Source organism: Chiloscyllium punctatum, chromosome 44, assembly GCF_047496795.1.
Source record: "Chiloscyllium punctatum isolate Juve2018m chromosome 44, sChiPun1.3, whole genome shotgun sequence".
Taxonomy (NCBI): domain Eukaryota; kingdom Metazoa; phylum Chordata; class Chondrichthyes; order Orectolobiformes; family Hemiscylliidae; genus Chiloscyllium; species Chiloscyllium punctatum.
In genome coordinates, this window is record NC_092782.1 from 4,316,275 (window position 1) to 4,334,713 (window position 18,439).

An 18,439-nucleotide genomic window follows, 5' to 3' on the forward strand; every position below is an offset into this window, starting at 1 on the left:
TATACTGTATAAAGGAAGGACTGGTTCCTTTGTGCAGGGACATTTTTGACACAACTCCACAAGGCTTGTGAAGTATGTGTTAAAGGTTCTCCCAGAAAGTTTGTACTTTCAAATAAAATTTGTTCAAAGAAGTTGGGGTATTGCAATTGCATCAAGTGTGTAAGAATCCCAAGGGAAAAAAAAAACTTAATTAGACAATAATGGAATGATTATTAAATGACAGTCTATAATATGACTTGTAATTAGTTGACTATACAGGTAAGAAGGAAAACAATTTAAACTGCTTAACATTACAATAGTCTGTTTCAAGCTCTTCAAGTAGGTTAAGCGTTTGACCAAAATTGTGATGCAGGAATACAGGTATTTTGTTTTCAAATCAAGAGCCGGAGAAATAAACAATGGTGTTAGCAGAGAAGCGTTTGCAATTGTTGGTTGATGTACCTCTAGGTGGAGCTATACTTTCTGAAATGAATTGTTCATTGCTCACTTTTCAGGAAAAGCTCAAAAATGTTTCCAGATCACAATTTCAGTTAAGGTTCTTTAGTGTACCCATATTAATTGCATGACTACTTTTCAAATTAGTATAAACATCACAAAACGATTCTTGTATTAAATAAAACAGAAATTGGGAACTAAAAAACACATACAACCGAGAAATAACCTTTGTTGACCATACAAACAAAAACAATGTTTTTCCAACTGGATTTTTTTTCAGAATGTTTCTACTTTCAAATCAATGGAAGAGTTCAATCCAGTAATTCTCCACTTGACAAATCAAAACGTGACTATTAAAAAGGAAGTAAAGGTCATAAATATTAGCTGTTAGCAGCCAACAAGCTGATGACGATGTCATTACTGATGTACACATCTCGATTAGGTAAAAACAATGACTGCAGATGCTGGAAAACAGATTTTGGATTAGTGGTGCTGGAAGAGCACAGCAGTTCAGCAGCATCCGAGGAGCAGCGAAATTGACGTTTCGGGCAAAAGCCCTTCATCAGGAATAAAAGTTAGACCTAGTGGCATTGATTTTCCATTTGTTGGATCGCTCACGAGAAGAACCTTCAAGGTATACGTGGCATTCAGTAGCAATAAATCAAAGTGCAGCTATGATTATTTAAGAACTGTAAAGAAATTCAAATCAAATTAAAATCACAAATTATTTATTCATTTGTTAATGAAGCAAAAAACGTACATTTGGAATTGAAGGGGAAGCGGAAAAAAAACTACATCGTGTATATTTTTTATTGAAAAATAACCAGAATGGCGCCAAATAACATCGATTTTTTTTCCATAGCCAAAGTCATTATTGAACTCTAACTACGATTTAACACAAAAGGGTTATCTTATCTGGCGGAGTTTCGCATTTTCAGTTGTCTTTTGCAGCGTGTCCAAGGTTGAAGTTCAGTATTGACTGCATCTTGCCCAGAGATCGGGCTGTGGAGGAGCCGGGAAGGCACCGCCGACGGATGCTCCTCGATACAAACACACATGAGCTGCGGGCGGTGGGGGCGGGGCGAGGCGGTGAGGGCGGGGCGGGGCGGTGAGGGCGGGGCGGGGCGGGGCGAGGCGGTGAGGGCGGGGCGAGGCGGTGGGGGCCGGGCGGTGAGGGCGGGGCGGGGCGAGGCGGTGAGGGCGGGGCGGGGCGGGGCGAGGCGGTGAGGGCGGGGCGGGGCGGTGGGGGCCGGGCGGTGAGGGCGGGGCACCGAATGCAAGATTCGCCGCTGCTCTCGAAAACAAAAACATCGGTTGTCACTGGCGTGTCCCACCCCCACCCGGCCGACAGCCAGCCAGCCGGCGAGTTACACGTGACGGAGGCGCGTCTGGATCCCCGCCTGCATCTCACTGCCCTGCTCCCCCCCCTCCCCCTCAATCAATCCGAGTGCAGCGGCCGATAGAGCAGCATTGATCACGCGCTCTTCCAGGTACAGTTAGAGTGAGCGCTTCTCTCCCCGCCCTCTCCATACCTCACGCGGCGAGGGTCGAGAACCTTCCAGCAGGTGGGGGCGAGCCGACTCCCGGGCTCCTTATGTCCCGCAACGGCAGTGACGCCGAGTACAGCCTCGGGGACCTGAAGGGGGAGCGGTGGATCAGGCCGGACGGACAACGCGAGACGCTCGGTGAGCGGACTCTGATCAAAGTGGCCAGCGGCGGTAACAACAACAACAACCACCATCAGCGGTTGACGGCCATGGCAACCGCCGCCGAGGGAAGTCTGGAGCGCGCCGCCCGGAGGCACTTGCAAGGAGGCGGCAGCAGGAATATCAACAATCCCCGCTTCGTCTACATCCTGGCTACGTTCGCAGCCCTGGGCGGCTTCTTGTTCGGCTACGACACCGGCGTCGTGTCGGGCGCCCTGTTATTGCTCAAAAAGGAGTTCGCCCTCAACGAGCTGTGGCAGGAGCTGGTGGTGTCGGCCACGGTGGGAGCCGCGGCCATTTCGGCGCTAGCTGGAGGCCTCCTCAACGGTTACTGGGGACGGAAACCCTGCATACTGCTGGCCAGCTTCCTCTTCACGTTGGGGGCGGTAGTAATGACGGCTGGGAGCGACCGTAACGCGTTGTTGGCCGGCCGCGTCGTGGTGGGATTAGGCATCGGTAAGCCCCGGAGTGGAGTACGGTGGGTCGCTCAGAAAGAGACGGGAGGGTGGGAATCCTGGGAGAGACCGGTGTGAACGGGGGGAAAAAAACACACACATTTACTTACCGGTGGCGGTACCGCCGGGATCGTCCGCCTCCCCTCAGCGATCTTCCCTGTGACACCGGTCCAGGACAGTGGGAGCCGGTTCACTCATTCCTCCGACCAAGCCGCAGGGCGGGGTCACCCTCGCGCTGACCCCCCCCCCCCCCCACCGCGTGCTCGCGCCTCTTTTAAACACGGGAACTTACCGGCTGAGATTTTGTTTTCTTAATGCAAAAGATCCGGCTGTCTTTAAGGTTTCTGTTTTGCTTTGTCGTTCGTCATTATGTGGAATTGTAAGGTTATAAGGAACAAATGGTGAAGTGGTTGAATTCGCATCAGAGCAAAGACCCATCCACGGATACACACTGTCAGTATTCCGAGTGTTTTCATTGTGGCAAAGAATCGGGTGGATCTCGGCAATTTCAAATGAAATAGTGAAGAGTGGTGATGGCGCATGAGTGAACCGTAGTAGCTTCTGTCATGAATTGATAAGGTATAAAGGCAGGGAGAGAGTCCATTATTGCTTACTGATTTTTTTTCATGTTTCTACATATTTTCTTTTAAAATCTAACGTATTTGAGTAAATTATCCCTATTCTAATATTATAAATGTTCTCTACCTTTTGTGGTGAGCTGGCTTACTTTCCTTCCATATCTCTCCATTGTTGTTCAGCTGAGTGAGAATGCAATTGCCTGATTTTTATTCTTCCCTATAAGTCATTTCAATAGTCCGATTATTTTTTACCCCGTCCTATTTAATCAACCATATTGACGGCTTAAAATGCTCTGAGGACTGCAGAATGCTGGAGATCAGAGCTGAAAATGTGTTGCTGGAAAAGCGCAGCAGGTCAGGCAGCATCCAAGGAGCAGGAGAATCGACGTTTCGGGCATGAGCCTGCTCCTTGGCCGCTGCCTGACCTGCTGCGCTTTTCCAGCAACACATTTTCGGCTTAAAATGCTCAACTAAGAAATTTCAGGTCATTAAACAAACAAATCTAAATCAGGTTATTAGAGTTATACAGTTGTACAGCACAGAAATAGATCCTTTGGTCCAACTCGTCCATGCAGACCAGATATCCTAAATTGATCTAGTCCCATTTGCCAATATTTGGCCCATATCTGTCTAAACCCTTCCTATTCATTTACCCATCCGGATGCCTTTTTAAAAAATGTTATAGTTGTACCAGCCTCCACCACTTCCTTTGGTAGCTGATTCAATTCACGCACCTCCCTCTGCAAGAAAAAGTTGTCCCTTAGGTGTGTTTTAAATCTCTTTCTCTCTCTCTCTTCTCCTCCCCCCAAACCTTAAAACTATGCCTCTAGTTTTGGGCACCTCCACCCCAGGAAAATGACTATCTACTTACCCTGTCCATGCCCCTTATGATTTTATAAACCTCTACAAGGTCACCCCCTCAGCCTCTGCTCCAGGGAAAACCGTCCCAATCTATTTTGCCTCACACTAGCTCAAACCCTTTGACCCTGGCAATATCCTTAAATCTTTTCTGATACCTCTCAAGTTTCACAACATTTTTCTGAAAAGAGACTGGAATTGCACACAGTACTCCAAAAGTGCCCTAACAGAGATGTTGAATCAGATTTTAATTAGCAGGGGTCTGTGAGAGCAAACTTAATGCTTAGACAAAAATTCAAAAACAACCTTGAACTGAAAAACATTCAGTCTTTATTAAATGAAACACTGCATGCAGTTTATTTTGGCTAAAAAGCATGAGAGGAAGAAACCAAAGGATCCTGGCACACTCCAAGCTTTTTGTGCCTTTTTAAAAAGGAAAGAATAACATTTATATACTTTAAAATGCACTGAGAAGTGACCGATTTATGATTAAATGTTTACCATTCGTAACACTGAACTTTGCCTTATTGGTTTTTCGAAATGTTAATCATTCATGTCATTCTACAATTTCAATTCTGTGTACGGATGTTTTGTTTAGGCTAAAATCTGCGGTTCAAAATATACCAGGAGCCGTTAAGCTTAGAGGTTTTGTATGCGTTCCGCCTGTGTATGTTTCCTGTCTCCAACCTTTTGTCACAGTCCTTTTTAACTTATGATCAGTAAGTTAAGAATGGGCCAATTTTTCCCACCATGCAATGTTAAATGTTCCCCACAATACCACATTTCCCTCTTTTGTCATATCATGACAATCAGTTATATGGGCACTTGGAAATTCTGATTGAAAATGCTTTGGCACAAGCAAACAAGTAATCCTATTCCTACTAACAATAGTAGGACATCTGCTTTGCCTCACAGCACAGGGACCCCAGTTTGATTCCCACCCCGCGTGACTGTGTGGAGTTTGCGCATTCTTCCTGTTTCTGCGTGGGTTTCCTCTGGGTGCTCCAGTTTCTTCCTCCAGTCCAAAAATGTGCAGGTCAGGTGAATTGGCCATGCTAAAGTGCCCATACTGTTAGGTGCATTACTCAGGAGTTGGGTAGGGGAATGGGTCTGGGTGGGTTACTCTTCAGGGAGTTATACAATCATAGAAATGTACAGCACAGAAACAGACCCTTTGGTCCAACCCGTCCATGCAAACCTGATATGCCAACCCAATCAAGTCCCAAACCAAAAGCGAAAATGCTGGAAAATCTCAGCGGGTCTGTCAGCATCTGTATGGAGAGAAAAGAGATGCCGTTTAGAGTCTAACTGACCCTTTGTCAAAGCTGGCCTGCATGCAGCCTCCAGGATTACAGGTACTTGCACGATATACAACATTTTTCCAACTGCTGTTCTTGCTGCATCCTAAAAGCCACACTTAGGGCCATGCTCCGCCAAACGAAAGCACTCGATTCCTCTCTCCAGCAGCATTAACTTACTCTCTCTCAAAGCTGTCCTGGTCCACAGTCTCATTTCATCCTTCATATTATTCGATGCCTTAACTCCAAACTTTCCCGAGCTTTGGCAAAGGGTCAGTTGGACTCTAAACATCAGCTCATTTCTCTCCTTACAGATGCTGCCAGACCTGCTGAGACTTTACAGCATTTTCTCTTTTAGTTTCAGATTCCAGCATCCGCAGTAATTTGCTTTAATCTAATCTAGTCCCACCTGCCAGCACCCGACCCATATCTCTCCAAATCCTTCCTGTTCATATACCCATCCAAATGCCTCTTAAATGTTGCAATTGTACCAGCCTCCGCCACTTCCTCTGGCAGGTCATTCCATACACATACCACCCTCTGTGAACAAGTTGCCCCATAAGTCTCTTTTATATCTTTCCCCCCTCACCCTACTCCTGTGCCCTCTAGTTCTGGACTCCCCGACCCCAGGGAAAAGACTTTGCCTATTTACCCTATCCATGCCCCTCAATTTTGTAAATGTTGAATAAGGTCACCCCTCAGCCTCTGACACTCCAGGGAAAACAGCCCCAGCCTGTTTAGCCTCTCCCTATAGCTCAAGTCTTCCAACCCTGGCAACATCCTTGTAAATCTTTTTTGAACCCTTTCAAGTTTCACAACATCTTTCTGATAGGAAGGAGACCAGAATATTCCAACAGTGGCCTAATCAATGTCCTGTACAGCTGCAACATGACCTTCCAACTCCAGTGCTCTATACTCTGATCAATAAAGGAAAGCATACCTAACGCCTCCTTCACTATCCTGTCTACCTGCAACTCCACTTTCAAGGAGCTATGAACCTGCATTCCAAGGTCTCTTTGTTCATCAACACTCCCTCGGACCTTACCATGAAGTGTATAAGTCCTGCTAAGATTTGCATTCCCAAAATGCAGCACCTCGCATTTATCTGAATTAGACTCCATCTGCCACTTCTCAGCCCATCTGGTCCAGATCCTGTTGTAATCTGAGGTAACCCTCTTTGCTGTCCACTACACCTCCAATTTTTGTGTCATCTGCAAACTTACTAACTGTACCTCATGCTCGCATGCAAATCATTTATGTAAATGACAAAAAGTAGAGTTGACGGGCCTGTTTCCATACTGTAGGTAATCTAATCTAATAATACAATGAGAAAAAAGGCTTTAAAGATTCAGTCAAATATTCTGTGACCCAATCAACTCTGTGGGCTGAAATCATGGAATTCCTTGGCAAAGTCTTGTATGTGGTCACCATGTTGCTCAATATGTTCAGCTAAGTTGGTGTCATATTTTCAGAGGTATTTGGAGTGTAAGTGTAGCATTCCTGACCCGCAACAGCTCATGTTCCCACTTGCAAGGTTAGCAGATAATCCAAAGCTAGTCAATTCTGCATACTACAGTCTGGACAGCCGCTAGCTCAGCTGAGACCTCGGTCAGTATTTGTCCAGTTGCCTTGGCTTCTAAAGCTGTCTCATTGGCCAAGTTTTATAATGCTGAGGCTATATGAACAAATTCGCTGGATACTCGCCCCATTCCGTATAACGGAAAGAACAACATGAACTGGTCTAGTCCAGTTATGGCTTTTGCAGCTCATGAATGGTAATGCTTAAGGGAGGTCAGGTGCTGCATGTAGGATACAACATAACCCAGATAGCAGGATCCTATCCAATTGGTAGGAAGCCATGGGTACGCTTTGCTGCCAAAAACAAAGTATGTGCAGTTATAAGCAGTAAAATCATCAGCCAATGTCATCCAAAGCTGCGTGGTGGAATAGGCCCATGGACTATCAGATGTAATAGTCCATATCCTTGACTAATTCTGGTTAAAAATTCCAATTCTTGAAATATTAACTGCTGGGCCTTGCCAGTCAAATGTGAGGTTACATTTGCTCTGCCCCATTAGCATTCTTTGTCCCGATCCTCTAAAGGAGAGGGAACCTGTGCAGTTATTCTAATGAATTGTAAGGGAAGGAGGAACTGAGTTGTGATTATATGCGGGCTGATACCACATCTAAAATATAGTCATTTCATAACTTGCTGATTCCCATATTATCATTTCCCCATTAAACCCTTTGATTCAGACATAACATTCACTCAACTGTTTCTGGTATGTAGAAAGGGAGGGGTTGAAGAGGTATTCCTCCCCGGATGGGGATACTTTATTCAATTTTTCATTATACATTTACAACATATGTAAATAGGGGTTTGTATGTAGTTCCCAAGTAGGCTGGTTTGTTAATGTCAAATGTTCACCTACGTCAAAGGATTCAAAAAGTCCAAAGAGTACCAAAATGGTGTTCATGCTGTTTTATTAACTGGTTGAGGAATAATCTTCTTACAATCAGATAGATGGATTCAATTGGAGTGTCCTTCAATTTCAACTGAGGTTGGTGTTGTTAGTAGTACTTGAAAGGGGCCACTGCAGCAGTGTCCTTATTTGTTTCTTTCCCAGTTTTTGACCAACACATAATCCATTGGGTTTACTTGTGAATATTGGGAGATGATCGTGTTTTCCTCAGCTGCGCAATGTGAATGTCTGACCTGTGAGTGAAGAAACTTCAGAGAAAAAGTTAACTGTTTCAAGTAATTCTGCATTTGCTCACCCATTAGATGGAGATCCACGTCCTCTAGCAGTTCAGTATGAGCATTCCACAGAATCTTCATTGGCCGACCATAAGCTGTCACTACATCTGATAGTTCAGTCCACAAATGAAGAGTAACTTGCATGTGTAATAGTGCCAAGGGCAATAGTTTGAGCTAATTTAACCCCGTTTCTTTGATCAATTTAGATAATCTTTCTTTTAAGGTACTGTTAGCCTGTTCCACAATCCCTGCTGCCTGCGGGTGATACATGCAGTTCAATTGCTGTTTAATTGAAAGTGATTCACATAATTCAGTATTGATTTGAGCCATGAAATGTGGTCCGTTGTCTGAGTTTAGTATGTTAGGTAACCCAAACCGGGGAATAACTTCAGTCAACAATATTTTCACTACTGTATGTGCAGCACAATCAGTGATGGGGAAGGCTTCAATCCATTTGCTAAGTATGTCGACCATCACTAAACAGTATTTATAACATTGAATTACCTAAAGTACAATAAAATCAAGCTATATACAAGCAAAAGGACCATCCAGTGGTGGCGGGAGGTAGTCATGGAAAGGAATTTTATACCTTTACCGTTTGTTATTTTTCATGCAAGTAAGGCATCTATCCAGCCGGATTTGAGCTGCTGTATTCAATAGACAATAGGTGCAGGAGTAGGCCATTCTGCCCTTCGTGCTAGCACCACCATTCATTATGATCACAGCTGATCATGCTCAATCAGTATCCTGTTCCTGCCTTATCCCCATAATCCTTGATTCCACTATCCTTAAGAGCTCTATCCAACTCTTTCTTGAAAGTATCCAGAGACTTGGCCTCCACAGCCCTCTGGGGCAGAGCATTCCATACATCCACCACTCTTTGGGTGAAGAAGTTTCTCCTCAACTCTGTTCTAAATGGTCTACCCCTTATTTTTAAACTGTGTCCTCTGGTTTGGGATTCCCCCCATCAGCGGAAACATGTTTCCTGCCTCCAGAGTGTCCAATCCTTTAATAATCTTATGTCTCAATCAAATCCCCTCTCAGCCTTCTAAACTTAGGGGTATACAAGCCCAGTCACTCCAATCTTTCAACGTAAGACAGTCCCGCCATTCCGGGAATTGACCTCGTGAACCTACACTGCACTCCCTCAATAGCCAGAATGTCTTTCCTGAAATTTGGAGACCAAAACTGCGCACAATATTCCAGGTGCAGTCTCACCAGGACCCTGTACAGTTGCTTCTATACTCAATCCCTCTTGTTATGGAGGTCAGCATGCTATTTTCTTCACTGCTGTACCTGTATGCTTGCTTTCATTGACTGATGTACAAGAACACCTAGATCTAGTTGTACTGTCCCTTTACCTAACTTGACTCCATTTAGGTAGTAATCTGCCTTCCTGTTCTTGGCACCAAAGTGCTTAACCATACATTTATCCACATTAAACTGCACCTGCCATGCATCTGTCCACTCACTTAGCCTGTCCAGGTCACCCTGTAATCTCCTAACATCCTCCTCGCGTTTCACCCTGTCACCCAGGTTTGTATCATCAGCAAATTTGCTAATATTACTATTAATACCATCTTCTATATCATTAATATATATTGTAAAAAGCTGCAGTCCCAGCACTGATCCCTGCGGTACCCCACTGGTCACCGCCTGCCATTCCGAAAGGGAGTCGTTTATCACTACTCTTCTTGTTTTTCCTGTCAGCCAACCAATTTTCAATCCAAGTCAATATTTTGCCCCCAATACCATGCACTCTAATTTTGCTCACTGACCTCCTATGTGGGACTTTATCAAAGGTTTTCTGAAAGTCCAGGTACACTACATCCACTGGATCTCCCTTGTCCATCTTCAGAGTTACATCCTCAAAAAATTCCAGAAGATTAGTCAAGCATGATTTCCCCTTTGTAAATCCATGCTGACTGTAACCTATCCTGTTACTGCTATCCAGATGTGTCATAATTTCATCCGTTATAATTGACTCCAGCATCTTTTCCACCACTGAGGTCAGACTAACTGGTCTATAACTTCCTGCTTTCTCTCTCCCTCCTTTCTTAAGTGGTAAAACATCAGCCACCCTCCAATCTGGAAGAACTGATCCTGAATCTATAGAACGTTGGAAAATGATCACCAATGCATCCACAATTTCTCTAGCCACCTCCTTCAGTACCCTGGGATGTAGACCATCAGGTCCTGGGGACTTATCAGCCTTCAGACCTAACAGTCTCTCTAACACCATTTCCTAGCAAATATAAATTCCCTTCAGTTCAGGTCCTTCAGCCACTATTACCTCTGGGCGATTGCTTGTATCTTCCCCAGTGAACACAGATCTGAAGTACCAATTCAACCCTTCTGCCATTTCTTTGTTCCCCATTTCTGTCTCCAAGGGCCCAATTTTAGTCTTAACAAATTTCTTTCCTTTCGCGTACCTAAAAAAGCTTTGACTATCCTCCTTTATATTTTTGGCCAGTTTACCTTCGTACCTCATTTTTTCTCAGCATATTTCCTTCTTAGTTATCCTCTGTTCTTTAAAAGCTTCCCAGTCCTCCGTTTTCCCACTCATCTTTGTTGTGTTATACTTTTTTTCTCTTGACTTTATAAGTTTCTTAACTTCTCTCGTCAACCACGGCCACCCCTGCCTCCTCTTAGGATCTTTCTTCTTTTTTGGATTATACCCAGAAATACCTGCCATTGTTGCTCCACTGCCATCCCTGCTAGGGTATTGCACCATTGAACTTTGGCAAGCTCCTGCCTCAGCTCCACAGTTCCCTTTATTCAACTGAAATATTGTCACTACTGATTGTACCCTCTCCCTTTTCAAATTGTAAATTTAAAGCTTATTGTATTATGATCACTACCTCCTAATGGCTCCTTCACTTCAAGGTCCCTGATCAATTCTGGTTCGTTGCACAATAACAGATCCAGAATTGCCTTCTCCCTGGTAGGCTCCAGCACCAGCTGTTCTAAGAATCCATCTCGGAGGCACTCCACAAACTCCCTTTCTTGGGGTCCAGTACCATCCTGATTCTCCCAGTCTACCTGCATGTTGAAATCCCCCATAACAACTGTAGTAATATCTTTGCGACAGGCCAATTTCAGCTCCTTATTCAACTTACACCCTACATCCAGACTACTGTTTGGGGGCCTGTAGGTAACTCCCATGAGGGTCTTTCTACCCTTTGAATTTCTCAGCTCTATCCATACTGACTCTACATCCCCTGATTCTAGGTCCTCCTGCGCAAGGGACTGAATATCATTCCTTACCAACAGGGCCACACCACTCCCTCTGCCTGTCAGTCTGTCCTTACGATAACACGTATAGCCTTGAATATTCATTTCCTAGGCCCTGTCCACTTGAAGCCACGTTTTTGTTATCCCCACAACATTGTAACTGCCAATTTCCAAATGAGCCTCAAAATGGGATTGAGGCTCCAAAATAAGTAGCTACTTTAGGGACAAAGGGCATGCCAGATCTTGCTGCACTTCAAACTTTCTTGACTTCTCTTGTTCTAACTTTCCCTTCAATTTCCTTCTTAAACTTCCAGTTTGTCCTGTCCCCCCTGCTATTTAGTTTAAATGCAGCGGTGTTGCAGTGGCAAATCTGCCTGCCAGAATGCTGGTCCCCCACCTATTAAGGTGCAACCCATCCTCTTGTATAATTTATCCTTGCCACAAAACATACCCCAGTGATTCAAGAATTTAAATCCTTGCTTCCTGCACCAGTACCCCAGCCACATATTCAAGTCCATTATCTCCCTGTTCCTTGCCTCTCCAGCCCGAGGAGCTGGAAGCAGACCAGAGATAACCACCCTGGACATCCTGCTTTTCAGCTTTCTTCTGAGTTCTCTGAAGTCCCACTAGAATGTCCCTCCTCTTCTTCCCGACATCATTTGTGCTGACATGTTTCACCAACTTCGCCCTTGAGGATTTCAAATCCAGGCGTCATCTGGTTTCTAAAGTAGCTGTACTATTCCCTCCTTGCCAAGATGAGTACAAGAATGCTAGTAATCAATAAGTATGTTAAGAAAGAATCAGGAATACAAACTTGACATATTGGTGTTAGTTGGAAATAGTGTCATAGAGTCATAGAGATGTACAGCATGGAAACAGACCCTTTGGTCCAACCTGTCCATGCCGACCAGATATCCCAACCCAATCTAGTCCCACCTGCCAGTTCCTCCAAACCCTTCCTATTAATATACCCATCCAAATGCCTCTTAAATGTTGCAATTGTACCAGCCTTCACCGCATCCTCTGGCAGCTCATTCCACACATGTACCACCCTCTGCGTGAAAAAGTTGTCCCTTAGGTCTCTTTTATATCTTTCCCCTCTCACTCTGTGTTGTGGAGTGAAAATACCGCATCGACTTTCCACGTGCACATTCAGATTCAGAGGCATCCCTCTGTAAAGTTTGAAGTGCAGCAAGATCTGGCATGCCCTTTGTCCCTAAAGTAGCTACTTATTTTGGAGCCTCAATCCCATTAGTTGGAAAAAGTAAAATGGCTGATGCAGCCGCCTCCTTAGCAGCTGAATCAGTATGGACATTTCCTAATTGCACTGCAGTGTCCCTCTTTGTGTGTGCAGTACATTTAATAACAGTCAATTGATGAGGAAGTCGAATAGCATCGAGGAGATTTATAATCCAAACAGCATTTTGAATGGGAGTCCCTGTGGAAGTAAGGAAGTCTCGTTGTCAGAGGTGGTCAAAATTGGCAACACTGAATGCGTATCTGGTATCTGTGTAAACATTAGCAATTTTATCACTAACTAAAAAACAAGCTCTGGTAAGGGCAAAAAGCTCGGCTTTCTCTGTAGCGACAAGGTTCTGAAAAGCAGTAGTGTCTGTTGCAGTAGCGTAGCCTGACTGCCGGGCACCGTCCTGGAAAACACAGGAAGTACCATCAACATAAAATGAGGTCAGGATTTTCAAATGGGAGGTCTGCTAAATCTGGGTGAGGTATAGTAAGGAAATGATTCCTAAGCAAACAGTCATGTGGGGGATCGGTAAGATTGTCAGGGGGTTGCTCGAGGAATGTAGCAGGAGTCATAGTAGCAAAACGAGGTAAGGGTTTTGCAACAATGAGATCTTCTAATGGCTCAGACAAGCTTGGGTGAGGTGTTGGGTCTGTTGAGACATATGGAGGGCGACAGAGTATGAGGTGTATACCTGTATGGGCTGGTGAAGGGTCAGATTAGAAGCTGCTTGTATTAACAAATGGATGGCATTTAGGGTTTGAGTGTATGGAGAGAGGCCACAGGCAACAGGATCCTATTTAGTGCAAAAATAATCCACTGGGCAGTAACAGTCACCATGCTGCTGAGCTAAGACACCAGTGGCACATTCATCTATTACACTAATATATAACTGAAAACGGCGTCCTAGCATTGGGCCTGCAGCCAAGGCATCTGAGGGCATAAAATGACTGCATCGCCGTCAGACAACTGAAAGTTAAGGGGAGCATTCAGAGAGGAATAAGGTCTTTAGTATAAGTTGTAATATTTGCCAGCAAAAATTTAACCAGCCCTAAAAAAGGCTGTCATCCATTTGTCATAGTCCTTTTTGAACTTACAGATCTAGAACTTGAGCATTGGCCAATATTTCCCATCATGCATTGTTAAATGTTCCCCACAATATCACAAATGTCCTCTATAGCTGCAACATGACCTCTCAATGCCTGTACTCTATATTCTGACCAATAAAGGAAAGCATATTAAACACCGCCTTCACTATTCTATCTACCTGCGACTCCACTTTCAAGAGCTGTGAACCTGCACTCCGAGGTCTTTTTGTTCAGCAACACGCCCCAGGACTTCACCATTAATTGTACAAGTCCTGCCCTGATTTGACTTTCCAAAATGCAGCACTGTGCATTTATCTGAATTAAACTCCAATCTTGCACTTCTCGGACCATTAGCTGACCTGATCGGATCCCGTTGTACTCTGAGGTTAAGCTTCTTCATTGTCCACTACACCTGTAGTTTTGCTGTCATCTGCACCATATTCGAAGTGTCCACTCCCTCTCCAAAGATGTTTTGTAGCCATCTACAAGATGCACTGCAGAAATTCAACAAGATCCTTGGACAGTACCCTTCACTTGCATCCAGAAGAACAAGAACAGCTAATACATGGGAAAATCACCATTTGCAAGTTTCCCTCCAAGCCAGTCACCATCTTAGCTTAGAAATCCTGCCTACTGACATTGTGGGTCAGCCAACAGCACACGGACTGCAGTGGTTCAGGAAGGCAGCTCACCACTACCCCCTCAAAGGCAACGATGGATGGGCAATAAATGTTGACCAGCCAACAAGACACGTTTCACAAGTGAATAAAAATATTAGAATCCTAAATTAATAATTATTGAATATTGTTATTGAAATGTGGATTTATGAGAATGTAAATAAGAGACTGCACTTTTTATAATTGCTTGTGGATATTGTTAGTACAATTCCTGTACTGTATCATAGAATATGTAATGCACAAAGACATTTACTTCATTATTACAGACAGTGACTATTTTAAGCAAAGTATATATTCAGTGCTATATTCTCTAATTGTTGAGTGATATAGTCAAAAATAATCATAGCATAGTTATCTTGTCAGTTTGTATTAGTGTCTCTTGTGAATTCTTACCATTCAACTCATTTGTGTAGTATTTATCTTACAGGTGCTTGGCTATTTTTCAACAGCAAAGCCCCCAAGATCCTTAAGTCCTTCATACTTCTACATAGTGCTTTTGTTTAGCTTCTTTGTACCTGTTCAAATCCTACATATATGTTTTATTTCCATATTTCCTGTTTTCATTTGCATGATGCTGTTTGGCACCATCCAGCATTTACTAGAGGGTTTTTAGACGAGGTTATTTTTCAACACACTGATTACACCTAGGTCTACTTTGCTATTCCTGATGAAGGATCCTGCCCAAAATGTCGACTGTTCTGATGTTGCTTGGCCTGCTGTGCTTTTTGCAGCTTCACATTTTATTGACAGTAATTTTCTTAACACCTTCACTGTCTGAGTTGTCAGACTGCTTCTCTGACATTTGTTTTTGGATGAGCTGAATTTCTTTTGTATTAAGTGCTGTGGATGAATCCTCAATATGAACTAACACCAAGCTGCTCATCAGGAACTCCAGTTTGTTAACGTATGCCAAAGTAACACAAAAACATTGTGGTTAGAAGCGAATACAGTGCTTTGCTTCCTCTGTCTCCTGGGGTGGGAGTTGCTGAATGAGTAAATGATAAGACAAATGTCATTGCCTTTCATCCCCACTTGAAATTTTGTTTCCTCATCACCTCCAACCTTCTGCCTTGAAATTACAGCTCAGCTAGACAACTTTCAACCTTCGTATTACTATTATGACACAGTGGTGAACCCTTCTGTTAATTAAACCAAATACCCTTGCAATCTTAAAATATAAGTGACAGAGAACTTGCAAATTCCACTGTTTAAATATAAATTTATTTTTTAACTCTAAAAGTGAATATTAAACAACAATTCACAACTCTAATTATGTCAAACCTTCTAAAATACACTTAGTCAACCAAGACTTTGTATTCAACTTGGAACAATAGTTGCCGCAACCAAATTTTCCTAATGTTGGCAATCCTGATCAGATGGGATGATGATATTGCACTGCTGCCTAATAGCTTTATAATGTGCATGTGACATACTTTAAACTGATATGACTGTTGTGTTTTACAACAATGGATTTTTTCAATACTTTTTCTAGATATTTCTAGGTATGCTCATAGAAAGGGATAGTAATGCATGCATTGGTCTTTTCTAAGTGTTTTAAAAGTTGCCGCCATAACGATATCACCAGGCCATGTTTGTCTTGCAGATGAGGCTTCAGGTCAGCACCCTGCTCCTGTAAAGGATTTCTGGAAATGTAATTCCGTGACAGTGGTTTGGCAATTATTCCCATTCAGGTTTCTCATTCTGGTTTGAAGACATTTTGTCCCTGCTTGATATCCTTGTGCTCAAATTAGGAATTTAGTATTAATGCTGTTCAAGTTTCTTTTGTTGTCAAATGTTTACTTTATGAACATCTTTTTTTTTAATGTTGATATTTTTGATTTCAGTTAGCAGGAAATTACTGCAAATGTTGCTTCCTGAAGTAGTCTCAGGATTATAAATGTTAGTTTGGTTTATGAATTTAACAACACCGATTCACGTTTCCCTTTTTTTAAGCTTTTATGGTATTGAAACTACTGATAATTGTAATTCCTTTTATAAAAGACTGGCAGTTTCTCTTAGCTGGTAGAACTATCATTTTTGAGTTAGTTGGAGTTTAAGTTGAATAAAAAGTCTGACTAAGGGTATTTTAGAAGGTTTGACATAAATTTTTAAACTAGGTTAGGCAGTGGCATTATGTGAAGAAGTGTAGGATGTTCTCTCAGTTCATGACAACCACTTGTATCTTTGCTAAAATCAGAATAAATTATAAAACATCTGTTCACTTAACTTTCATGGGACCTTACTACGTATAATATGATTATATCTCAAAACTAGTTCATTAGATTTAAAGCTTTCAATGTTTGGGTGATTTTTGAGGATTTTTGAGAGATATGGTAATGCCTATAAAAATCTTATGAACAGTTAGTTGACTTATATATGAAATATGTGTACATATAAAATTACTGTTTAAGCAGCGTACATACTGGTGAAAGAAGATTACTGATTCTGTTTAAATGTTGATTATGTTCAAGCTCATTGTCATTCTAAATATCAAACTAGAAATTGGATATAGCACCAAAACAGGGGCTTTAGAGGATCTTGAAATTAATGGTTTTAACAGAACACTAGGAACATAGATGAGACAAATAATAATCTATGACTGCATTAAAAAGTTTACAAAAAACTTGAGTTGATTACCTAGTCTGTGTAAGAATTGTTCAATTCCATGATGTCATTACTATTGGAAATTATCATCTTCCTTACATCCTGGTAATTGTGACTAAGATCACTTAATCTAAAATTAACTCAGACACGAGATTAAGGAAACCTTCTCATGGGTGGAAAACTTCAGGGACCCATAGTTTGAATGTCAAGTGCTTCTTTCAGGTATGTGTCACTTAAAACTACTCACTCATCAGGATTGTTCAGTTGTTTGAGAAGTGTTTTCTAACCTTTATACAATTAACTATTTGCTTGCACTCTGTCTGCATTTTACAGCACTCTTTTGTAGAAACTGGTTTCTACATCTGCCACAGTAAATGATGAACAATTTTAAAGGCAAATTGGACAGCCATGTAAGAAAAATTAATGTGTAGGTCAGTGAGGATAGAGTAGAGCATTGGATTGACTTTGTCACACCAAAAGTAGCAATGAATTGACTGGTTGAATGGCCTCCTTTGATATAATAACTTTATAAATTAAATGTCATCTTCATTTGTTTAACAAAGAGTATAAATGCAGTTCTGCGAATGTGACCAGAAGGTGCTTTCCATCCTTTTCATTTTATCTGCCACCTTTGGCATTGCTAATAATGCATTTTGCTCTGCCACCTTCCCTCTGTTCAATTTAACGATTCTTATTTGGTTCTATTCTCCATCTATTTTTAGCCAGAGCATTTCTGATAATATTATTTGGGCAGTAAAATATTTTATCTTCAGCCACTCTGAGGGGAGAGAGAGAGAGGGAATAAGAATATGATGCAACCAAACAAATGTGTATGATACATCTCAACTAAATTCATCAAGCACCAATCGGGTAAAATAGAATAAAAGTTAATAAAATTGAAGTGTAAATTAATCAAGTCAACCCAAAAATCTTCTGATAAATAATGTCATAAATAATATGCAGCTAGTAAGAGATTTATATGGTTCCTATTATAGACAATGAAAGTAATGTATATTGTTGAGTGCAGACCAAAGCTAGAATAAATGACAAGTACTTGAGTTGATGCATACTAAGGAAAGAGATGGTGACAAAATATCAGTAGAAATAGAAATACAAAATATCAATAGAAAGTAGATGGAGTGAAAAGATATACAGGATGTAGTGGAGAAATTAACAGATATATTGAGGATAACCAACATGTGATTCATAACTGTTTTGTAATCTTTGATGTTAGAACTTAACTGGTGCTCTGATAATCAAGCCTCACTGTTCTGCAGCTATCTAAAGTGTATAAATACTAATTCAAACCACTACTGTGGTTAATTTGCCTGACTGCTATTCTGGACAGAAACAATTCTGGTTTTGTATTTAACAGGAAAATATTTATTTATTGTAAATGTGCAGAGAAAAAGGAATATATATCTTAAACAACATGACTTAAACTATACCCCTTTAAACCTCAATTACGCAGACACTTATTCATTAAAAAAACAGTATCTGTGTCA

The 18,439-nt window shown here is 42.1% G+C and overlaps 1 protein-coding gene across 2 annotated transcripts in view; it reads left to right on the forward strand.

The window, feature by feature from the left end:
• Window positions 1-1,786: 1,786 nt before the first annotated feature.
• LOC140466674 (proton myo-inositol cotransporter-like) overlaps window positions 1,787-18,439 on the forward strand; it is a 124,928-nt gene continuing 108,275 nt past the window's right edge. The window contains exon 1 of one of the 2 annotated variants that reach the window (XM_072562123.1): window positions 1,787-2,597. In XM_072562123.1, the coding sequence (XP_072418224.1) occupies window positions 2,030-2,597 (568 nt within the window). In that variant the 5' untranslated portion in view covers window positions 1,787-2,029. The remainder of the gene's footprint in view (window positions 2,598-18,439) is intronic. The other variant, XM_072562124.1, reaches the window with a different exon arrangement.